Source organism: Ambystoma mexicanum, chromosome 14 (assembly GCF_040938575.1).
Source record: "Ambystoma mexicanum isolate Mex_15411 chromosome 14, UKY_AmexF1_1, whole genome shotgun sequence".
In the NCBI taxonomy this organism is placed as follows: domain Eukaryota; kingdom Metazoa; phylum Chordata; class Amphibia; order Caudata; family Ambystomatidae; genus Ambystoma; species Ambystoma mexicanum.
This window is the reverse complement of record NC_090940.1, coordinates 424,257,700-424,283,234: the sequence shown is the minus strand read 5'-3', so window position 1 is coordinate 424,283,234 and position 25,535 is coordinate 424,257,700. Positions and strand designations below refer to the sequence as shown.

General features: G+C 43.1%; 1 protein-coding gene across 1 annotated transcript in view; it reads left to right on the top strand.

The window, feature by feature from the left end:
• ATG14 (autophagy related 14) overlaps positions 1 to 24,449 on the top strand; it is a 1,873,818-nt gene extending 1,849,369 nt beyond the window's left edge. The window contains exon 10 of the mRNA XM_069637604.1: positions 23,766 to 24,449. Within this exon, the coding sequence (XP_069493705.1) occupies positions 23,766 to 24,072 (307 nt within the window). The 3' untranslated portion in view covers positions 24,073 to 24,449. The remainder of the gene's footprint in view (positions 1 to 23,765) is intronic.
• Positions 24,450 to 25,535: the final 1,086 nt, after the last annotated feature.

Sequence of the window (25,535 nt, the reverse complement as noted above, 5' to 3'; positions counted from 1 at the left end):
TATCTTTTTTATATCACTTCTCTCTGTGTAATATTTGATATCGAGGAGATTTTATTTTATATTTTGTGAAAATTTTGAACTTTTGAAACCGTAACACAATAAATTAAAAAAAATATATACATGTAGGATAGTCCATTTGAGCCAAGTCACACATTCCAAAACCACCACCTAGTAGCCATTGCTGGAAGTTCACCTCCATTTTTGAGCAATTTCAGTAAGGCATTGTGGGTATGCAAATTAGCCCAAATTCAAGCCTTTTCTGCAAGAAATGGTCTGTCTTAGAATGCAGTGCTACTTTATACATAGCTTAATCAACTACATACCTGGTTTCACCCTTATTAGGGATCATCAGCGCAGTATAGTCCTGCCAGCCTTGTGGTTGCGGCATTGGGGCATGGCGTTTTGTATACATGCCCCAATGTTCCAACAACAAGGCTGTCAGGATTATACTACAAAGATCCTAGTCACCTTTTTAATGTGTGGGTTGATTTTAGCCTTAATTGAAAACACAATTTTGCTTAACCACACATACTGAATATTACAAGTTTACATTCATTTAAACATCCACTGTGTATGTAATTCTGGTAATGCTTCTGCTAGGCTTATTAGAGGTTGCAGGTCCCAGAAATATAAGAACGCTCTGACTAAAGTAAGCTTCACTTTGGACTTACTTGTGACCCGCAAACTGACTTTGAACATTTTCCCTGCCATGGTTGGACCATCTTGTAAACTTCTCTTACCCACTTTTCCTATAGAAAATAAAAGATTTGAAATGTACAGATCCCCAAGAAAACAATGACTCAGAAGGATTAATTACATTTTCTGTGCTATTTCAGAGATTGTCACAAACTTGCAACTAGTGATTGAAATACATATTCGTAAAAGTCTCCTAATACACTGCATGGACCCGCTGATGGCACCCTTGCAAGTCAAAAAAATCATTGTAATAAAAGTTCATTTGAGAGGTCCTCATCTAATTGCAATCAAAAACTGCCTCCATAGCCTGTCTTTGTACTTTTCAAAATAATTCCAGGCTGCCATCAATGGAAAGGTTATGTACTCTGAAGACCTGCACTAATTCCAGGTAACTTTCCATAGTCCTAGAATACAATGAAACCCATTCAGCTGAAAGAATGGTGCATGCAGGGGACTCTTGGCCTTGAAGGGATGTTTAGAAAAGTTTATGATCTCCAAAAAGCCCCAGTGACGATCCTTGGTCGGCAGGCTCATTAAAAATGTTAATCTACGATAAGGGCAGCGAAAAGATGATTCTAGAATATGACAGAACGTGTTAAGGAACACTTCAGTCTGCAAGGCAATAGAAGTTATATCTGTGTGTCAATCACTAACCAAGTGGCCACATTTTCATATATTGCTTCAACATAGTACAGTTCATCGCTTATCAGTCATAGTAAAGGCTGTTTCTTTTCTGCAAGTAAACTTGATTTCATATTTGTTACAAAAGCAGCACTTATGAGACTAAAGGAGGTGCTGCAAAAGCCTCATGTAGATGTGAGGTAAGTGGTTGATTTAAATGCACCAGAGAGCTGATAAGAAATACAATGTGTTGTCATAGTGAGACCATAAAGCTTATGTTCATCATATCTGTGGACAGTTGGCCACAAAATTGGTAAACAAATTCCTCTTTGAGGGTTTTGGTCTCCATTGCAAATCATTGTTTGTTAATTCAATTTGAATTGGGAATGATGCCAGTTTATCATTTCCATATGTTCCAAATCTTCCTTACTTTTTCCAACCTTTAGACGCGTTGGAAGCGGCCTCTGAGAGCGAGTTGTGAGTTGAGAATTGAGAGGTGGTGCAGCTTGATGCGACATGTTGAAGTTCCTAGGTCCTTTCCTCAACACTGCAGGAGCGGCTTGTGTGGCGGCTTGTGTGACGCAGGGAATATTGTGGAGCCGAATCCAGGCCGAACCGCCGGCTCTGAGGGGGGCCCGCACAGTGCACTCCAGGTGGACTACAGGTCCAGGTAAGGCGCATTGGAGCCCCAGAGGAACTATTTCGCTTTACCCCCTGCAGCCCCTTGCAATGATCGACAACGCCTTACCAGGTGCTTCACCCTGTTTACCTGGTGCCACGTAACGGAGTCTGTCTTTTCTCCACACATTCTTGTACACCTTTACGTATCTTCACGTATCTTTGCACACCCTCCTGCCGAACCGGAATAGGCGACGACTGTGGGGAGTCGCCTCTGCGGAGGTGGTGGCAAATAGAAGAGTGTAACTGATTACCGATCAATGATTACTGCAAGGAATACACGGTTGCCCTTGTGCTCCTTAACGGTAAGGTAGTGGCCTTCCTACAATAACCTACAATACCCTACAATAACTCAATAAGTTGGAAAGAAGAGGATAGCAAGAGCCTTATGGAGCGGCCTCCGGTGACGGATGCTTTCACGTCGCTACGGACTCGAAGCCAAATGAAACTCATGGCTGAAGGGAGCAAGGGCGGGGCAACGATTATTGGTGGAAGTGTCTGTCCCAGTGCCAATTCAGCCGATTTCCAAACAGCGACAGTAGCACTCCCTTATGCCCTGCAGGCTGAGTGTTTACCTGATCAGCTTCCCCCTTGTACAACCCCCAGAGGAGCAAATTCATGCCTGCAAAGGTGGTGTGATGGTCTCAGCACCGCCTATAAAAGAATCCCAAAGTCAAATGACACTACAAAAGAGCCCTCTATCAACACAAAGCTCAAGAGAAAAGATTGCTGTGATCGAGACAAGCGAGTCAGTTGGGCAACTAGCGAGGAAGTGCGAAAAGGAGTCAGAATCATTCCCCAAAGGGGGCCTTGGTGAAACCCCTGTCGATGAAGGAGACAAAGATGCTCATGAGGGGTCATGCAGTTTTTGGAAATGCAGCTACACCCAATCCCAGCTGCGACACTCCCAAACCTGGTTCCCTTGTCCAAAAAAGTTGACATAGTTCCAAAAAGAAATAAAAGTGGATGCATTAAGCAAAAACAGCCTAGCAAGTCGCTATGCGAATCTAAGACAATTAGTTGGCATTTTCAAACAAAATCTATGTTTGCATCTCATACAGAAAAAAACCCATTGCAAAAAGGAGACAGCATTTGGGTAAATCCCTCCGATACGGACTTATTGGCGGGATTTGACAGCGCCGCTCCAGAGTACGGACTATCCCAACCAGACCAAATTTCTAGTTTTATTGACCGTCGATGTGCCAACCTGCCACCAACTTTCACGATCGGAGGAAGAAAACTTAGACCCCTCCGTCAACCAAACTGAACACACTGGATCTAGCCCACCACCAGGCGTACTTTCACCAAGAGTACTAAATGAAGAATCTACAACGCCCCTTGATGGGGAAGACGCTGCTGCAGTTACTGAACCGCCTGAAAGTGTGGCCCCATGCTCTGTTTCTCGCCCCAGTGCAACAGGGCAAACCCAAACAACTTGCACCAGTAAAATACGAGACCTGGCGGAACAGGCTGAACTAGAGCCAACAAGAAAGGAGCCCCTCATAAGGAGCCCCCTGACTGAGAAGTAACTACCCAAATAGAGGGGAAAAAAGATGCATGTCCGACGTGGAAGACGACGAACTAAAAGCTGTTTGCCTTCCGATAAAAAAAAACAAAGGATAACATTTGCGAACTATTTTCTGAAGTCACCTACCATTAATCAAAAAGGGGTAGCGTCCAGTAACGGCTCCCTTTATAAAAAGAAGCATATACCAGAAAAAGTTGCTTCTCAACAAGGGATGTCGACAGAGGAGTCAGAGGATTCAGAGTCTGCCTGTGACGAACCCCATAGAGGCTACAGACCCGCACAAAGGGGTATGAGGACTACAAACTTCCCACAAAACCTATGGGATGGACAAGCCCAAGCTGGGTCATACGCTTTTCAAGATGGGGAGGTCCAATTTGCACAACTCCAGGCAGAACTGGGATCAATGGTTAACATAACTCTCTCTCCTTTTTTAACGCTGTACGAAAACAAAAGTGATAACTACAAGAAGCAGTCATCCTTGCTTGCTTTGATGCATTCAAAGCTGATCTATGTAGAAAAGTACATAGAAGCTGCCAGGGAAAAAAGAACTAAGGAAAAGGAGACTGAAGAAGTAATTGTCAAAATACTGATTTATTTATTTTTTCGCATTTGTAAACTGCAACAGCCCAGAGGTATTGTGGCGCTTGTTACAGACGCTTTACTTAGTTACAGGTAAGGTGACAACTGCAATTTATAGTACAGACATGAAAGAGAGCAGTGCATACAGAGGGTTAGATGAAGGGGGAGGTTTTTGAGGTTTTTTTTCGGAAGGCAAGGAGAGAGTTTTCAGCTCTGATGTCTGTGGGGAGAGCGTTCCAACTTGATCAACTTGATAGAAGATTCTAGAGAAGAAAAGTCCTTCTTGGCCTGCTTTAAGGAATCAATATTTTGATGAAAGTACGAGATTATCTAGGGCAGTTACAGCTTCAATTCTCACAGCAAGGCCCTGCCCATTCCTACATCAAACAGCCATGTGGCCTTGTTAGGGAAGAAAACACTCTAGAAAAAAACACTGAAAACGGTTGTGTGCCTGAGATGGAGAAGGAAGCACCAAGGCCCTCAGGTAGTGGGATTCAGAGAGCAAACTTACTACAGTATCCAGTAATCCGGATTGAACCGTCAGTGCTGCCACTAAATGAACAACTACCGTGGCACAGGTCCGCCTTAAGAGATAGGATACAGGAGGAAACCCCCGAAGAATTACAAGGACTTCCTGAACATTTTCCCATCTTCACAAAAGAAGATAACAGACTAACAAAAGTTGCAAATAAGGTTAAAGGCCCTAAACCGGACTCGACAAAGAAGCTGAAAAATATGAAATCAACAAAGGAGTCGCAAGGGGGTGGTGCAAGAAATGTCATCCGCAACCTAAGAACTGTGGACCTGGTCCCTCGGGGGCACAAGCAAACCCCCACCCCCGACAGACAACAAGAGAAGGCCCCTCAGGCCCTGAAAAAAAAGATCTGGGATGTAGAACTGGACTCCTCGGCAGAGGAAGGATCGGAAAACATAGATACAGAAGAAGATCTGATGATGCTCTCTACTTATGAAGATCACGAAGAGCAAGAAGGGGAACCTTTATTAAAGCATCCTCTGTCATTAGATGGAAGTGTTCAGATTATAGGACCACCGACCATTCCATCCAACCAGAGAAACTTTGAAACGCTACAAGAGAGGAGAACTAAAACAACGATGAGCAGCCAGAATTTGGTGGGATTTTTTCTAGTAAGGGAGCAAAGATACAAAAAGGGCGACATCGAGCGATCCCTCCAACCAAAAGAAAGTGACCTACCGGATAAAAACACGAGACGGAAAAGCCCTAACCGAATTCCAAGGCCGCAGCAACGAGACCTAAAACCGCAACACAAACTACTTTTGGAACTGGTCATGAAAGCCGACGACGGCCTCATTTTATGCCACGGAAACATGATGACCTTATTCCACTACATTCTGCAACTACGGCCAATTACAACAGAGGACATAAAAATAGTGGCTTTCCCATCCGAGACAGAATTTGACAAAGTTCGACTCCATATGTCATCTTCGCCTGTGGTCTTGCTTGTGCTCAACTCAGCAGATTAGCTTAGGGCCCTGGGTTTCAACATAAAGGAAACTGATGATGAAATCACACACGACCGGTCTAGCCCTAATAAGTCTTCTAGTACTATCAAAAAGGTGGATAAAGACACTCAGATTCTTTTGAAAGATCATTCTTTAAAACCAAATAGAGATGCCCTGTTTACCTAACAAGGCCCAGAAGCCTTGAAAATAACTATCAACCGTGCTATAACAACTAATTCAGAGAACCTTCAAAATTGGACAGAAAATAACGTGGCGCACATGAATTTGAAAACTAAAATCTCAGAGGAAGAGTCCTGGAGCTGGTTGATGGGAGTCCTAACAGAATCCACGAGAGCCTAGACCGAGAAAAGACAAATCGGGGATGACTTCCGTATAAGCTCCTGTAACACAAGGGGCTACAGTCATCTGATAAGAGCCATTGATTCCAGACTGAATCTGAATAACTTGGATATCCTCTGCTTCCAGGAAACCTGGCTGCGAGAAACCCCCCTACTAGATGGCTACACTGGCTATTTAAATGTTGCTAAAGAAGGCGCAAAGAGCAGACCGAGCTTGGGGTTGTTTACAATGCTAAAAAATTATTCTATGGGTCGAGTGATCAACACTGTCCAACCTAACTCTTCAATTCAAATACCAATTATCAAACTGGTGGACACAATGATCGAGAAGGAGGGAATCCTGATCTTATTTAACTTGTATTGGAATCCACAGGCAAAGCAATCCAACACATTTATACAAGAAACAACAAAGTGGATCGACAACTTTAGAGGGGAATTATCTGACCCATGGATCATACTATGTGGGGGTCCTCCGCATCAACTGTTTAGCACAAGTCTTAAAGAGACCGTTAAAATCTGGTGAAAAGCGCCAAAGCAAAAAAACGTTGAGGACAACCGAATGGTGCGAAGCAGTTAAAATCAGAAACCTCCAGATGGTAAATGTGCAGGTCAGTGGTAATTGGGAGGGAGCAACCACATGGTGCCACATTGGACTATTTTTTCGTGGACTCAAACACTTATCATAGGGCTGTTTCCTTAACGATTCTTAACTCTAATACGAGTGATTACAACCCTCTGATCTTGACCTGTCAAAGGCCAGAAACACTCAAGCCCAACAAAGGATTAAGATCACTTTGGCCTCACAATGTACAATCGGAGCAAAATAGAGGCAGGCTACGCATTACTCAAAAATCAACATTGAGAGTGACTAATGTTCTTCGAGGGTGGCTCTTAAATAAGCGTGCCAGAGTGGACTATGAAGTATATCGATTTTTAGAGAAGATGGTGGGAATAAGAGCAAGCCCTCTTTCAAACCTAAACAGCAGTACGATGAAATTCTGGCAGAAAGAAAGACCCAATTAAGAGAAGACGTCAAAAGTCTGAATAGCCTACCACTGCAATACGGGCTTAAAGAAAAAAAGAAACTGAAGCAGAAATACCGGAACTGGGTAGCTTCTTACAGAGCAACCCTCTTCCAGAGGGACTCGGAAAGGATGTTACAAGCGGTCCTTTCTAATAGTGGAAAGAATTTATGGTCACTCTTGAATGGTAGAGATAAAATAAGCGGTGATCTCCAGCTCAACCCCATTCACGAGTCTGGTTGGATTTCTCATTTTGAGAAGCTATTCTCTGCACCCTCTAACATGGAGGCTCTGGTTTCCTTGCAGGCCACTGGCGCATGGGATATTGCGTTGGATAGAACAGAAATTAAAAACATCACTACAAAAGCTCGTGTTTCCTGTGCACCGGGCCCTGACAGAATGACAAATTCCACGTTAAAACTGGCTCCCGACCTGTGGACCGACTTTTGTATGAGCCTCTTCAAAGAAATATTAACGCACGGAAAAGTGACTCCTTCATGGAAAAATGGGATCTTGGTGCTCACTTTAAAGAAGGGTGACAGGCTGAATGCGAAGAATTATAGGCCTATCGACCCTTTTAGACGTGCTGGCGAAAGTTTTTGCAGGAGTTCTCTTAAAACGCCTGAAAGATTGCATAAAAACTTCAAAATCCTACAACAAAAGACAATCAGGCTTTGTGACTGGCACTGATTGTAGCCTAAATGTGTTTATATTGAGCCTGTTAAAGGCAAAATCTCTAAAAGCAAATATGTCTCGTATGTTGATATGGAAGCGGCATTTGACTCAATATATAGAGCTTCTTTGGTCCAAGTTGCTGAATAGAGCCTGCCCAAAAGACCTTGTGGCTGCAATAAAAGGTCTATATTCAGGAACTTGGCTGCAGGTTAGGTTGAACAAAGATGGGAGCCTCACAAAGGAAATCAAAACAAATAAGGGCTTAAAACAGGGTTGCACTTTGGCGCCTATATTGTACAACTTCTTTATCAGTGATGTACACAATGTACTGGACCCCCCCAAGATCCTTCTCGCCAAGACTCCATGGAGAACCTGCATGTCGATTATTATACACAGATGACTTAGTCTTGCTGGACTCCCTTAGGCCTACAAAAAAAGCTTGATGCCCTGCAGGAATATGTAACGTCAAACAACCAGAAAATAAATACAGAGAAAACAGAAATCCTCCTTATACAGAATCCACCTGGTTAAAAAATGAAAAACGTTTATGTGGAGACTCTGAAGCAGCAGACTAACTCCAACAAGTTCCATCAAATATTTGGGAATAAAGATTTGTGATAGCCGAATTGAGTCAGCATGGACGGCAAACTTAATTGTGAAAACGGACCAACTGACAGCTCAGGGTATGGTCCTCGCCAGAAAATATTGCAAATTCTCCCTTTTGCCACTGATCACATTTTATAACCAGAAGGTGGTGCCTGCTCTAACATATGGAAGCAAAGCTGATTTGGGCGTATCTGGTGAAATATGGCAAAGATGTGAAAACGAATGCTGTGGCTGCCAAATTCCATTCCTATAGAAATCGTAAGACATGAGCTGGACTTGATATCTATGCCCGCAAGGATCATCTGGAAGTCACTCTCACTCTTTAGCAAATTATATTCCTGGAATTGCCCCCCACAGTACGATGTCATCAAAAGATGGGGAGACGGGTCATGGGGAGACTGGTCATGTGAATGGACTCTGAATAAATGGTCTACCAGCTGCAAGGAAAGCCTTACCTAGTGGGGTCTGTCTGTAAAAACCTCATCAGAAAACCGACTCCAGGTGAAAAGAATTATATGGGCTGTGGATTGGGTGGTGACAGAGGCAAAAAGTTCTACCTCAAAAAACCACAACTTATCAGAGACACCCAACAGTGAACTAAATGTTGTTCCAGCATATCTGAGGAAGTACCCGTCCCCTGCTTTTCATAACACCTACTTGAGATTTCGCCTTCGCATTCTTCGAACAAAATCTGTGCTGTTTCGCCTTGGAGGGTGGACGAAAGATAAGAATTGCAGACTGTCACCTTCATGAAGAAACTCTGCAGCATTTGACACTTCATTGTTCAGAGCTCAGAACGGAGCGAACTTTGATCCTATATGGGAAATTAAAGAATATAGCAGGTACTGAACATATTCAATGGTGGGCCCATTTGTACGGGGGCACCACCACATCTATGATCAGATGTATGGTATCATTTTTGGATAGGATCTTCAAAAAGAGACTTATGGGGCAAAAGAGCTTGAATAAACCATCACTCGTCTGAAAAACAAAAAGGGGCCTTAACCAAACTCTGAAGCCCAGAATATCGATTTGGATGGGTCCTGGATCACAGACTGTAAAAATGTCATTGCTTTATTTCTCCTGTTTTCTTCCATCTAATTTGCTGGCTTGAAACCTTGGATTTTAAACTTTCTTTCTTTGGGAGTTTTAAACTGACGATAAAGGAGAAAAAAAAGTTTTTGGATTAAAACTGAATGTTTAATAAAAAATAAATTTTAAAAAAGCGCAAAAATTCACCTCCGATTTAATCAAAGATGAAACTGCGGAAGTAGAAGTAAAGAACTGGTGAAAATAAATATCCAATGTAAATCGCTTTTATATGGGCGAGCCTTGGGATCTTTAATTGATAATCACTTCAAGGACATGCTTCAAAATTATTTTAGCAATGATTGCCTTAGGATATGGTCAAATAGTGATCCAGATCAACATTGACCTCCATTGTGTTCACCGAAGATATACCCAGCATTAAGTTCACTATGAGTAGCAAAAGTAGGAGCAGGAGGCGGGAGATGGGATGTTTAAGGAAGGTATAGTATCAAACAGTGAAGACAGACACAAGGGGGTTTATTTAACTTCAATAGGTTGGTTGAACGCCTATCTAAACCTAAATCTAAGGATGGGAGCAAGCTACGACCATCGAATAATAATAACGCAGTCCTAGTCGAGTCTCTGTCAAAAGAAAAGGGCCTATACTAATAAACCTATTGCCAATCCTTACTTCTAAATATAAAATGGTGTGGGACAATAATGTATTCAAAAAGAAAAGTGTTCAAGAAATAATATGTCAGGATAGTTGAGCAGTTGGCTTCCCTTCCCTGTGTTTTCATTATGGTGCTTCGTACACACTCTGGCTTCTCTGGCACCAGGATACAGCAGTACAGTATTAGGGCCTTCTGCCAAAGCCTCTTTCGCAATAACAGTCTCTTACTGCTGAGGGCCTGTCATAACAAACAAGCAGCATGCTCCTTTCTTATCAGGATTTTCACATTCACAAGTTCTCGCTTTCAATGTTCATCATGGGCCTCCCTTGTTTGGGCTCGGAACCCTTTAGCGCAATATTCCCATTTGGTCTCCCTCGTTTGAGCTCGGACCATGGATCTCCCTCGTTCGGGCTTGGTCCCCTTTTTATCACAATGTTCTCAATTGGTCTCCCTCGTTCAGGCTCAGACCATGTAATCTCACTTTGCACGTTTTCCTCTTGATCTCAAAGATTGAAGACTTTCGAATGTAAGATGGGGTTTGCTTAAACCGTCGCAGGACCACTTTGATTCACTTCACACAATGTTGTTGCCAATCTCACTTTCGTTTCTATCACTTCTTGGCTGGATACCCTGCAGAGACCTTACATTGAGCACCCTTGTGGTGCCGGACCACGCTGTCACTGGTATCGTAGCTTCCTTTAATAGTCAAACATTCATCAGCCATTAATCTTTCCTCAAGTCTTTCATCACACACTTTTCAATCTTCGTTCTTGCGCTCTTTATACAATGTTGCCATTTGTAACCTTAACTTCAACACAGACTGGTCTTGCGTCTGTCTCCCCAACTCACCGGCTGTGCTGATCTCTTTGGCACTGCTTTAATCTTGGAGCCAAGGGCGGTACCACAGCAGTTGCTGTTCCTCCCTGAGGTCAGCTGTGCAGGAGGGCCCTGGGTATCCCCGACACGCAATACAGGATTCTTCAGTCTGGTTTCCTGGCCTTACACTTTCTAAACTGAAGGGTTCTGGAAAGTAACAGTTTCTCACCGAAAGGGTCAAGGGTATTTCCCTCCTTGCATACCCTTCTTGGTTTGCTGTCTTCCTTCCTTCGTTCAGCTGCTGTTGGGAAAAGTACTGTTTCTTCGTGTGCTTTGCCTCGCTCAGAGTGTGTTTCATGCTCCGCCTTTTATCTGTGAGGGAAAGTTTAATGGAAGTCGGGTGTGAGTGATTACCAGTGATTGCCTGACCATAGTAGTGGGACATGTCGGGTACAATGCTCAGGTGTGAGTGTTTTCTCCCAGAGTGGGCTGTCCGTGTGGATGTGTTTGTGAAGGGAAAGGGGAAGGGATTAGAGTTTCTAAATATCCTATTGGGTATGATGGGGTAAAGGTGTTATGTCATGATGCCCGCTCCCGGGGAGCCGGTTCAAGCCCGGCTTCCCCGAAAGCAGACATCCAGTCCCCAAGGAAAGACCCAGCAACCCCATATAGGGGCCCTTTTTTACAGTGTCCTGGCGCCTATGGTGCCAGGCTCATAAAAGACATTAGTCCTGGCGCCATAGGCGCCAGGCTCATTATGGGAATGCTTGGGTGCACTTACCTGATGCAGACCATGCTGCAGGATCCCGCCCTCCTTGAGGCCTGAAAGGAACTACTTTACCTGTGGGACTAATTTACCATCCGGGCGTGGTCGGAGAAGGATACATACCTGATTGGAGGAAGGATACATACCTGGAACTTCTTCCAAGGCTATTTAAACCCCACCCGAACAGCCACACGTGCTTCGCGTTGTTCTGCATCTAGCAGCTGGATGCTCACCGTGTCTGCTCCTGCATCCTGACTTCTGCCACGCCTGCCAGCATCCTGGATCACCTGCAAAGGAAGAGAAGAAGAGAACAGAAGAAGGAAGAGTCCTTACCTGCTAAATCCACATCCCGGAGACATCTCTCCGACAATCCTGAAAAGGAAGACTTTAATTTAAAAGCTCATCGCGTCGATCGCTGCAGCGCCCCATTCCACTCACCTTTACAGGGCGCCTCCATGTTCAGCAGCGATCATCCGGATTCGCAGTCACGCCCCAGCGCCTAGGGGGAAAAAGACGAGAACAAAAGGTGAGAGAGAGAAGGGAATAAGGAAAGCTAAATCTCCATGTTAAGACTTACCTCTTGATTCATTCCCTCTTCATTTCGGGTCCGCGCCGCATCTGGCATTTCCGGACCCCGGCCCCTAAGGGGAAAAAGAGACATCAGCGTTAATGAGCGAATGAAAAGACATTACCAAAAACCGCTCATTAAAGACTTACCTGATTTGTACAAGGATTTCACCTCTCATCTCGGGTCGGTGCTTGTTCCCCGGCATTCCGTACCCCGGCCCCTATGGGGAAAAAGACACTAGCATTAGTACATTAATGCATGGACACAAGGGGAACCTCTTATCAAAAAACTTACCTGGAAGCCAAGCAAGTTTGGTTCTCACCAATCTGAAAATCCAGTGAAGTAACTGGATACCAAAGCGCCGCTGCATCAGAAGCAGGATGGGGAGCTCGTCCTTCCAGACCCTAAAAAGGATACTTCTGCGAGCCAGACAAGCCAGGTTTGGGGACCCGGTCCAGTCCGTCTTCCGAACCCTGCGCATCACCTTAGGAGAGGTCACAGCAGCGCGAACCAGGCCAGCGCCTCTGTGGGAGTCAGGTGAGCGTAACAGTTACAGGGAGAGGGCTACTGTGTCTCGCCCTCTGTTGTCCCACTCCCTGGAAACCCCTCACCCAGGTGATCCTCCCGCACTTGTCCACCCCCAGGGTCTGGATCCAAAGGCGATGGCCATGCCCTGGCCACCTGAGAGAGAGAGAGATCCCCAGGGACTAGCGGGTGAGACCACTTCTGGTTTCTCACAGATGCCTGTCTATGAAACTGGTTTTTAATTGCCTACATGTTTTCACATTGCTAGAAGGCCCATAAATCAGCCCCATACAGGGCAATAGCCCTGGCTTCACCCAGTAAAGTCTTAACATGACGTCCAACTGTTGTTTTTCGGTGGAGTTGTTTTTCCCACACACCTGTACCATTAAGGAAGATTTTGAACTTCATATACAAACTCCCTGACCGATTTGTAGAAACTCCAAGACAAATGTTCTACAAAGTTTGCCTTTCCAAACCCTTTTTGCCAGTGAATGCTGATGATGATGGGCTGAAATAGCAACTTTTTTGTAAAGGAGGCAGAGCCTATCACTTAAGACCTATGGTCCTCCGTGGAGCAGACGCAGAGTCGACCAGAGTTTTAGGAGTCTTGGGTGACTGGTGAAAAGATGCAGAGCCAAATACGACTGCGTGCCACATCAGAACCAGCGGCAAAAACAAAGGCGCCAGGCTCAGCGGTAAAAACTAAAGCATCACAACCCCCAATGCGCCGCCACCTACACATGCAACTGCGCAGTGACACAGAAGAGCTGAGTGTTGGACTACAAGTAAGTGAAAGCGTAAGCGTACAAGACACACATACGCTAAATCTAAAGCCATGCTCCCCCAATGTCATGCTCAGTGCTTCTCCCGAATTTGCGAGAGATGCATCTGGTGCACTCTCACTCTCGCCTTCACTCCTTCCTAAAGCTATATCTCAAACTTTGGAACATTGTGCGCAATTAGTCCCAATCCTGCAGAACGAACATTCAACTTTCCTTGGTACAGCGACAAGTGAAGCCCAACACTGCCTTAGCCTGTTACCCGCCAGCCCTCCCGCCAAATCGCACAACAACGGAGCAAACAGCCACACAGCCACACAGCCTGGGGTGCTGGCGTATGGTGGCGGGTTTAAGATTTTTCCTCTGCACGTTCTTGTGTGGAGAATTTGTGGTGAACCTTACCAGGGGTTGGCGGTTTCGGGCTACTGCCCAGGGAGGTTGTCCGTGCCTACTGTCTGTCCGATGTCCCTGCCAGTGGCATCTGCTGCTGTGCGCGAGCTGAATAGCATGGTGGGCGGAGACTGTGCTGTCGGGAGCGAGGCCCTGGTCACGGCTTGCTGCGAGGTGCGGCCGCAGGGCATGAGACCAGGTGCGTGTGGTTCGGATCGGCATGACCGCTGCCCTAATGTTAGTAACAATGCATGTGGTTGCAGTGTTACTAGGAGATGCGCTGTAAGCGCTGTGTGCATTGAGAGCCTTCCAACCACACATTCTACTGACCCAAAAGGAGACATGAGGACACGTAGCCCCTGCAAGGCAAATAGCTCGCCTGGAGAGCCATTTACAAAAAATAATATACAAAGGTTGAACTCCGGTTTTTATGACTCGTTTGATACAATTCCCTTAAACGTCTCACAATTGAATGAGTCCAATAAAATTGCTCCTCCTCTGTTGGAGCTGTTCCAAAAACAATCATCGTCAGAACAAACACTATGTGCGAGCAGTCAACCTGACTGTGTCACTATCGAACGTAGAAAGTCCCTTGATGTGGTGAATAAATTACTGTCAGACCTTACTCAGATTCATTCTGTACTTAATATAAAGAACTTAACTAAAAGTCTGAATTTTGCAGAAAGTGACAAACTTATGCCTGGTAAAAATCGCACGCATGGCAATATTGACAGGTCATCACTTTGTGCACCCCCTGGGAACAAATGGCCAAGTGGTGCCTTAAAACGGAGGAGAATTGAACTGAGCCTTTCGCCTCCTTTAAACTGCTCTAAAATGACAAGAAGCGTAAATGACCTGGCTAACACTCAAAGTAGCCATTACATATTATGTGTAAACAGTTGCCCACCATCAAGTCTAATATACTGCTTTTTCCTCCCCGTGTTACCAATGCTGAATCCTCTCCAAATGATTATTCATCAGATTCTTCTTTAGCAGAACGCGACTTTCCAAAAGTCAGGTGTTCTTTCTGTACTGCCCACTCACGATCTAAGGGCGGCAAGAAAGACTTAGCAGTAAGTCAGGCGGTTTTGAAAGAGCTAAAACCAATTTTAATCTCAGCCATTACCATCACATTAGCACCTTCTTTGAAGATGTGTGAGCAACTCAATGAAAACTTAAGACTTAAGCACGCTGAATGCTTTTATGAACACCAAATTGGCAAAAATGGAAAATGTCAACAACTCTACTGCCTCAAGAACCCTGGACATACACAAAACATGGAGCAGTCTCTGAAAGTTTTGGCAGAGCAAATAAGGAAAAAAAGTAAGGACAAAAAAAACTCCTGGCGGAAGTAGCACGTGAAGCTATAGGTCTGTTAAAACATAAGTAAGAGGTTTCTACTATACAATCGGACCATCCGCAGCCGGGAGGCTGCTGCCACCTTCCTAACAAAAGCAGTCAAACATTCATGGAAGGCTCTGATCGGAGAGCACCATGTATTAACGAGTCCCTCCCTCTTAATGATCAAATAGAGCTGTTGCCTGCAAACTCATTGGTGGCCCATCTTGTGCGATCATCTTGTGCATCTTGTGGGATCAAACGAGGTACCAACTCAGGGCCCAGCATCAACGCCTGATCAGAAGAATACTGATAACAGATGTATCTCAGAAAATGCTTAATTGGAACCGGACAACTCAGCTATTCAACTCAGTCCAAAGAAATCAAAAGAAGTGGGACTTGACATACAGAATAAGCCCTCTACATCAGAAACGGGAGTTGGGTCTGCTGAGCCTCCACAGCCACAGATGGACCGCATTGACCTGACCAAAGGAACAACGGATGCCTTTTTCCCTATTTTTGGTTTTGGGAAACAGACTGAACAAAAGAATACAGTGAAAGCACCTCAAATCAAGAAGTCTAAAAACCAAGCAAAAAAGAACTGCGCTAACAGCTGAAGGAAGTTCCTTCGAAATATTAAACTGGTGAACTTAACTGTTAATACTGGACATCTTGAGCCAGTTGAGGAAAATAATGAAAAGGTGGAAGTGCACATGCAAACTACAAATCCTCAATTTATAGTACAGACTGATGAAGAACTGCTAAACAAAATAATGAATATGTCCTTATATGAAGATATAAATGACATAGAGGAGATTGAGGCTTTGCCAAGTGCTCTTATTAATATCCACCCTACAGATGCACCTGCTCTGGCATGCAGTAATACCATGGAGGCAACTAGCATGTTGCAAAATCTATTTGGCAAACAACTTGTGATGGTTTAACTTCCCCAATTGCCAGCTGCTGAGCTTAAAAATTCACAACTGAAAGAAAATCGAAATAACATCACTCTCCAAGATTGATGGGATGTACTGATTAACCAGCATGAAACTCAAGTCCTATCCAATTCTCATGGCAGCCTTGCCTCCCCCCTCCCCTCCCTAAAACCGTTTCCCTTAAAGGTACATAGGCCTGTGAATGCCACCATAGTAATGTTCGCGGCTATTGAGGAAACTGACGGTGCTGTTATGTCTGATATAAAAAACAAACAGAATGCAGGGAACTCTTAAGAGTTTGGCTTCACAAATTCACAGCGCGCTTTACGTTCCAACAAGCAGTTAGCAGACGATGAGTTGCAAATGCGTCCAAAAGAGGCCTCAAGCCACCAGAAATATAAAAAACCTACACACCCTGCAGTCTTTAAACCCTTGTCTAGATATACTATGATACTGGAACGAACTGTGGGAACTAGGGAGGAACTAATCTTGAATAGAGCTAATGTTTTGCGTTTGTTCTATCACATGCCGTCCTTGAGGTCGATCGAGTCCAGCGATTTAAAAACTGTCGAATTCTCTAAATGCCAGCAGAAGGATAGAGCACACCTGTACATTGATTCAAGAATTATCCGCAACATGCTGCTAGAGGAAGCCCCTCTGCTGCTATCGATGGGATTCGATATCTGAGAAGTCGAAATGGATGATCAACATTCTAAGCCCCCGCCTAAAATATGCCCGGAGAATGGACATACAGGCCTGTTTAAACACATGCAACTACAGAAGTACGAAACAACAGTACTAATAAACGATCCCGTGAAAATGAAAAATGTAGCCGAAAATGCAGAGGCCCCCCTCTCCGCGAGGGATGTACCCACGACTTCTGGGGTGATAATAACAGTTGAAGGCAATGTGGATTCAAGTCAAGCCATCCCAAACCGAACAAAAGATGGGAATACCAGCAGTGAACAAAGAGACCGGTCCTGCATGGCTGCAGCATTGGCGGGTCGAAGTTCCAGTTATTGTTGGGGAATCCTTACAAAGAACGAGTATAAACCTTGGCACCTGGAACACCAGAGGTTTTGCTCATCTATTCAATATGGCGTGGACCTGGATGGATGAATTGGATATCTTGTGCCTACAGGAAACTTGGTTAGATGTATGCCCGTTGGTAGATCATTTTGAAGTAGTAATTAATCCAGCCATAATAAAGAACAAGGGAAGGCCGATGGCTGGACTGCTGACAATGGTACGCAAGGAATCAGGGTTCTGTATATCTGCATCTTGGAACAAATCTGTGTATATTCAAATAAATAGACTTATTTGTGATGGCAGCAATAAATGGGAGTTAACCGAAATCTATGTAATAAATGTATACTGGCAACATCAAGTGATGGATTCCTGGACAGTAATTGATACCATAACCAAGGTCGCTGCCATCTTAAACTAGCATTATGAGACACCTAACATCATTATATGCGGAGATTTAAATATTAACTGCATTGACCGTGATCATGGTAAGGTTGGAAACAAAAGAAAAGATTGCAGAGATGAAACATCTGTTAGATGGTGTGAAGAGATGGAAACAAGAGAACTCCATCTGATGAATGGAAATACCACGGTAGATATACCAGCTTAACCCACATGGAAAAGAGACTATCAAAGATCCGTCCTTGATTATTTATTTTTGTCTTCCAACCTTGCTAAACGTGCCATAAAAATGCAAATCATAGACACACCTCAGTGTGATTATAACCTGGTCACGATAAACTTAGCAGGTACGGAGCCCATGAAAATTATCAGCAGATGGCCTGAACTTGTGGTCGACTCTAGTAGGATTCGACTAAAATTAAGAGAATCAGAAGTGAACACCATGGTCAACACGTACAGATCCCAAGTTAAGAACTTAGAGTATGTGAATTTGTTAAATAATGTACTGTGCAGAACCAAGGGCTGCGAAATCTCGCATTTAAACCAAAACACGTGTTTGATGTCACAATTGCGCACAGGAAAAGGGCACTCCGACAAGAACTCTGGCAATGTGTACACCTAGAGCTGCTCGAACGACTCATACAAGCAAGAGCCGCTAAACAGAAATATAAGAACTGGTTGAAAGCCCACAAACCTCAGCTCGAACAACAAGATGCCGAAGCCATGCTGACGAGACTTGCAAACAAAGACGCTTGTGAATTTTGGAGGATCATAAAGGGAGAGTCCTGTCCTGACTCTGCGGTGCAACTCAACATGGTAACTGCAAGTAACTGGGAACAACACTATACTGAGCTCTATGCCAAGAAGGGTCATTTAGCTGACTGTGCTGATTTAACAACTGACAAATGGGATCGATTGTTTGATGAACACGATATTTTAGGTATCTTCAACAGGGCAAGTTCATCAAGAGCCCCAGGCCCGATGGTTTGACAAACTTAACGCTTAAACAACATCTGGAAAAATGGGCTGAGCTGTGTGGTGTAATAATTGCAAGGATTGTGAGAGAAAAATCAACTCCAGTATCATGGAAGTCTGCTACAATTGCCCCAATATTCAAAAAGGGCAACAGGTTGAATCCCAATGACTACAGACCAATTGCTCTTTTGGATGTTTTGGGCAAGGTCTATGCGACAGTGCTAGAACAGAAATTGTTGGCCTGGATTAAATCTACTGGGAGGCTTGACATTAGACAACCCGGTTTTGTGAAAGGGGTAGCCTGTGGGCTCAACCTTCTCATCCTGAACATCATGAAAATGGAAGCTTTAAGGGCCGGAAAATGTGTCTGTCTAGCATTCATTAATCTCTCCCATGCGTTCAACAGCATCATCCGTGAGCTCTTATGGGAGAAGATGCTCAAGTGGAACTGTCCGAGTAGCCTGCTGGCCGCAATTAAAGATCTACACACCAATACCAACATATAAATCAGGCTGGATTGGAGAGGCACCCTATTTAATCTAATTAAAACCTACTGTGGGGTTAACAAGGATGCCCTTTGGCCGCTACCGTATTTAACCTCTTTATATACGACATAGGGTACGAGTTTGATACCATCGCCGCACTCCATCCAATAATTGGCACTAAAGAAATAAGCTAGATCCTCTATGTGGATGATTTGATTTTGCTGGACTCTACGCCAATAGGTTTACAGCAAAAACTAAATTTAATTGAAAAATACATAGCTAGAAATGGCCCAACTATTAACACCAAGAAATCTGAAATCCTGACACTGCAAAATCTGGTAACACACAAATCCACTGCAAGGAAAAAATATATAAATGGTATTTGGGAAAGGAACAGGTGAGGTCGGTCTCAAATACTAGATACATAGGTATGCAAATCAGTGCCAGCCGTAATGATAGGATCTGGGTCAACTCCATTAAAGCCAAATGTCGCCAACTAGCGGTACAGGCAGCAGCCCTACAGAAAAAATATGGGAAGTTCTCTCTGCTGCCAGCCATACGATTTTACAAACAAAAAGCAGTACCTGCGGTGCGGATTGTACCTTGGGATGTCCTGACACAATTTGGAACACACTGGAAAACATGTTTTGGTCAAAGGTTCTGTGGTTGCCTAAAGGGAGTCCAAAGGTGTGCATAAGACACAAACTAAACTTGACATCCCTAAGTGCGAGAGTCTCTTGGAACATATTGGCTCTCTATCGCAAAATAACCATCAAGCAGCACTACCCCAATTTGAGATACTGCAGTTTTCAGATGGCCTTGACAAATCCAATATGCTTGTACAGTGGATAACGCAATGTGAGCAAGTAATGAAACATTCGACTTAGAGATGGAAACGCTTCACACAAACCCAAATAAAGTTAAGGAAAAACTTTTTCAACAAGACTGATATTAAACTGGCAAGCTTAGACGCAAACAAAAACGGATGCTTTTGTCTTCACCAGAAGCAAAAAAACTTAACGAAATCCAGTAATAGCAAGTAAAATTTCTGGATAAACGCCAGAGAGACTTATTTCTGAAATTTCGTTTGAATGCATTTAAAACTAAGGAAGTTCTGGCACTTTGGGACAAGGGCTTGCCAAAAGATAACAAATGTCATCTATGTAATATCGAACCAGAGTCCATAAAGCACTTGACTCTATATTGTTTTGCATTGCGAGAAGTGAGAACTATTTACTTGGGCAGGGTTCTGGGTGATCATCAAACATTGAGTGCCGACGACGTGGGCTCTATGTTTTGAAGACTCAAAACGAAAACTAACGATCGCATTAACATCTTTGTTAGAATTTGTTAAGAGATTTAATGAAAAAGCAATTGCCATCTAAGAAATCTCAATGCTATGTAAAGTGTGTAGAGCCTCAGATTGTTTTATTTCTGTTTGAGATCACTTGTGGATGTTGTTTTAGCTTAAATAAGTGTGAAATAATTGTTGTATATATCTCTTTTTTAAAGGTTTGTAACAAACCATATAAAAAATTATTTTAAAAAATTAAAAATAGCAACTTTGTTTAAGGAGGTGCTCACTAGCCATTGTAAGAACATATATTTCCTCAAAATCTAAACAGAGGAATGATTTGCCCCTTGTGATAGGCAAATGGTAACTGAACTAATTTTAACTCGTAATTAATATCTCCATACCAATTGAAATCTGCCAAGATATTAGTAGGCTCCTTACACTGTTGTCAAATTTTGAGGAACCATCTTTATCAGAAGACAGGATGATGATTACATTGGTTAAAGTTTGTAAATCTTTGAAGTTACTCATTGTTAAAACATAAAATATGATTATGCTCAATTTACTGTAGTGACTACATTCAATAAGATAGTAAAGGAACTATTCTGTCAGTTCTGTTGTAACTTGACTTGAGCCTCATTTGCATAAAGTGTTACAGTTCTTTATTTTGGAAATTAATTAGACAGATTAGTTGTAAGACAAAGAAATCAAAGCAGACACCATCTAAACAAAACTGTTCCACGTAGAAAGTAGGTGTTAGAATGGCAGCTAGGTTTATGGGAATGTTTACTGTACCTGTCTGCAACTGCTTCAGAGTGGTTATAGCATTAGCAGTAGGACTAGCATAGTTCACAAGTAACCTCCTGTGAAATGTAAAGTCATACAGGGCAATCGATGATGCACGTAGGACTAAGTGAATATTTTGTACAAGGCAACCCGTGGAATCCTATACACCATCCTTCCAATGTTTTATTGGTTGTCCTCTCGCTTTGTGTATAACACGGGGCAGGCATTATCGGGGATAGGGGACTCGTAGTCAATTCTGGAAGAAGCTGCAATCGTCACTGATAGGGAGGGTAGCACTTGCAAAATGGTGATACTACCAAGGCTATTCTATTATTTCGCTAACGTTCCCTGTAATCAAAAATGTTTTTATTTAAGATGTTGGACGAGAAGGTGAGGGAACTGCTGTGGAATGTGGGGAACTTACGGTGTTCACGATTGGATGGGGCCTTAACTTGCCTGACTATGAGCTGTACTGTATGATGGCACAGCTGCAAGCAGTGTTTGCATGGGAGGATGCCGGGGAGAGCTGTTGAGGGGGCTGATGGGGACCCTTCCTGCATCTCTGCAAGGGTGGAATTGTTTTGGGGTACAGTAGGGGGCAGATGGGTGACAAATGTGTTTCAAACAGTACAGGCAGTATGGAAAAAAGCTTCCGGGGAAGCTGCATGTAGGGGGACTATGTAGTGCAGACCTACCATGGAGTCTGGATCCAAAGCTACGACGGGTACTTGGGAGGGTAGGGATCAGGAGGCTGGGGGAGAATGTGTGCCGGACAATGGCAGACTTCTTTGACGATGGAAGGTTGCAGCTGTTCACGGACTGGTGCACACGGTATGGGGTTTCCAAGGGGCACTTCTTAACATATGGGGAGGTGACTAAAAGGTTGGCCACAATATGGGGGGAGATGCCAGACGAGCCAAGTGTGAGCCTGCTGATGCAGGTGATGCTTAATTGGGATGGAGGTGGGCCAAAATATCTCATATTTACCAGTCAGTGCAGCGTGACCTCCCTCTGAAAAGCCTGGGGGTGAAATAAAAGTGGAAAAGGGATATGGGTTGTCAGATACCCGAGGAGGAATGGTCGAAAGATCTGGGGGCAGGTCCGAAAGGGCTCAAGGAATGCTCGGTTCCAGCTCATTCAGTTCAACATGCTGCATAGAATTTGTGATGCTGGCCAAGATTTGTTCTATAAATGACACCCTCAGTCAGGACTGTCCATGATGTGGGATGGGGCCGGCAAGGCATTGGCATATGATCTGGTGATGCACGGTTATTGAGAGGCCGTTATGTCTAAGATCAATGTGCTGCTGGGCTCTGCGTTTGAGTGTGACCCAAAGGTGTGTACATGACGCCAGGGGAGAACCGCACAAAATTCGGCTGGCTCAGTCTATGCTGATTCTTGCCAAACAACTGATAGCCATTGGCTTAAAGGGGGATTTTAGAAAATACGGGATCCTGAGCAGGAGGAAGAGGTTACAGTGGAGTGTGGCCAGATGTTGAAAGAGTTATGCTCCTCTGTGGATTTGATGCCCCATGAAGGAAAGGAATGGGTTGGGGAATGGCATAGAGGCCCACCTCCACCATTGTCATGGGGAGGTGAGAGTAAGGATGTCGTGGGAATGGAAGGTGAGATAATTCAGGAGTAGGGGGAGGGAAAGGCAAAGGGTGGCTATGTTTGGTTATTGCTTAACTACTGTAATCATGTGTTATGCATTCTGGAATGGGGCCTGTACAATTGAACAATTCTTACGAGAAATAGAGGGGAAAGGGGTGAGGCGGCTGCAGGGTGTCGGGAAAGGAGGGGCTGTTACTGATTGTTGTTTAAGCAAAATGCCAATAAAAACATTCATTAAAAAAACAATTGCACCTACCCTATACAAATCAATCAAGTAATAATGGACACAGAAATGTCATTCATAACAAAGGTACTGAACAGAGAAAATAGTAAATGTAAAAGAATGATTGCATGACATACAATGGATTGGATGCAAGAGAAGAAATGCATGAGATAGGGCTGCAATATTTCAAATGGGCAGTGAGGACACAGTGAGCACTTCTGGTATTATGAAATTGTAGTGCTACCGATGGGCAGTTCATCAACTTCAAAGCGTTAGGTCCTGATCTGGGAAAGATTACAATTAAATTTACTAGGAAAGTGTTTCAAAGTTGTCTTTCTTTTGCTCTAAAATGTGGTTAAGAATAGAAAATAATAAGACAATGTTGCTACACAAAGTGAAAGATGTATGATGGAATGGTAGAGATTAATTTCAACCTGCTTGTTTGAAGATTGTTTTGTTGGGAAAATAGTTTTGGAGCCTTTATGAAACAATAACTAAATTCTGAAGCAAGAATAATAAAAAAGAACATCATATTCTTATATGAATCAAACTCCCTTTGCTAGCTGCTCTACACGTTGGCTGCTCAATAATAATACATGGAAATATGTTCTTCATTTTTTTGTACATTAGCGTTCTAAATGTGAACAAATAAACTACACAGTTCATTGCACTAAGCCATGAAAGCTAGCAATGTAATGTAAACGTACTTGTAAAGCGCAAACTACGACCTAAGGGCATCTAGGCGCTGTCGAGTAGTCAACTGTATGTAGATATTACATTGGGTTGGTTGAGGTAGTACAGATTTTATGCAGATAATGCACCTCAAACAAATGACTATTGTATACTTAGTGGAAATTATGTATTGTTAATCTATGGATCTTTGATTGATTGCAGGTCTGGTCCCTTTGAACTCAGTGCTGAACTCGAAGATTCCATGGAGTTTGTAGATCCCAGCGGGGCAGGGGACTCTGAAGAGAGTGGAGATGAGCATATAAGTGACGAGGAGACTGATTTAGGGACTGATTGGGAAAATTTGCCAAGCCCCAGATTCTGTGATATCCCTTCTCAGCCTCAAGAGATGTTACAGAGTCAGAGTGCACAGCTAACCCTGCCGATAGCCAGCAGCAGTGCAGGTGGAATGATCTCTTCAGCAGCAGCATCTGTAACCTCCTGGTTCAAGGCGTACACTGGACATCATTGAACACCGAGAGAAAGAAAAAAGATTGCTTTGTCAAAAACGCTGTTGCTCATAACTAGTGCCTGAAAAGGTGCCAGTAACTACTTTTTGCAAATACAGGGAGTTGCACACCTAAATGTATATAGAAGTGTGCATCTGGGTTCTTTCTATCGGCACTGAACAAAACAAAAAGATAGCAGTCATCATTTTTACACACTGAAGCAGAAGGATATTCAACTACTGAAATCAGTTACTGCGAAATAGACACTTCTTGCCAGTATTTTATAACATTTACCAGATCCTTAGATCAATCTTTTATCTGACTTTTTATCTGACGTTTTTGTAAGAAAACTACACTGTATTAAAATAGTCTCCTTAAATAAATATGTTAAAATGAAAAACTACAATGTTGAGATGTTTTGCTCTAATCACTTGTAGCAAGCAAGTTTTGATAAGATGAAGACTCTATAATGATCACTTTTAGTTTTACTCTATTCAACTTAAACAATGGCAATAATATGGTCAATCTACAATATGTTACCACCAAACCACAATTTCATCTTTTAAATGCTTATACCATATAAATGCTGGGCTTTGTGAAAAGGGTAATGATGGGCATGTCACTGCCTGTGTATTCTTTTCATTTCAGAAGGATTCTGGAGTGCTGACAGACCACCATTTTGAGATGCATTGTTACCCCGAGCTGCTATACTTTTTCACCCAAGTTTGAATGATCTTATCTTAGTTAAAAGAATATGCACATTCAAACTTCAGCTTTTTAAATGGGGTACAGAGAAAATCTTGATGTTTTGACATAAAATTGTGATCAGACGTTTCCTCTCTTGCAAACAAGCTGATATAAAAATCTGAAAACCAGAAGCACTAAAATGCGGCACAAATGTTTTTTCGATTTATGTGAAGTGTTTTATACATAAATGTCCCTACAAAATGCTCTACAATCCTATTTCTAAGCATTCAAAACACAAGTATGATTGAAAAAGGTTATTTTCATAAGTACAGTATTAGTGCTTTTAATGAAAGTTAGTTTGTGCATGCCTCTACCTAATTGGTGAAATGAGCAGGAACATTGGGAAAGTTCATAGATGCACATTTTCGGGGGTTAAGTATAGTGTACCGTATTGAACACAAACATGTTTTACACAATTCTTATGAACTTGAAAGTCAATTGAAGGAATAAAGCGCATCACTTGTCTTTGTAGCTATATCCCATTGATGTTTATCACCGATAACGAGAACTCTAAATGTATGTCCATCCATTTTGAGACCTATAAACAATGTTGGCTTAGAGGAAATCCAAGAAATAGACATTTTAAGTTAAGCTAGAAGTCACGTGCCCTTCTGCCTAAAATTTGAGATAGTCATATACACTTTCCAATGTGGGGCTATTACAGCTAAACCGATTTTGTTGGTTTACCTCCACAAAATTGATATTGATTAATTACAAGGAATGAGATGCATGCATATAT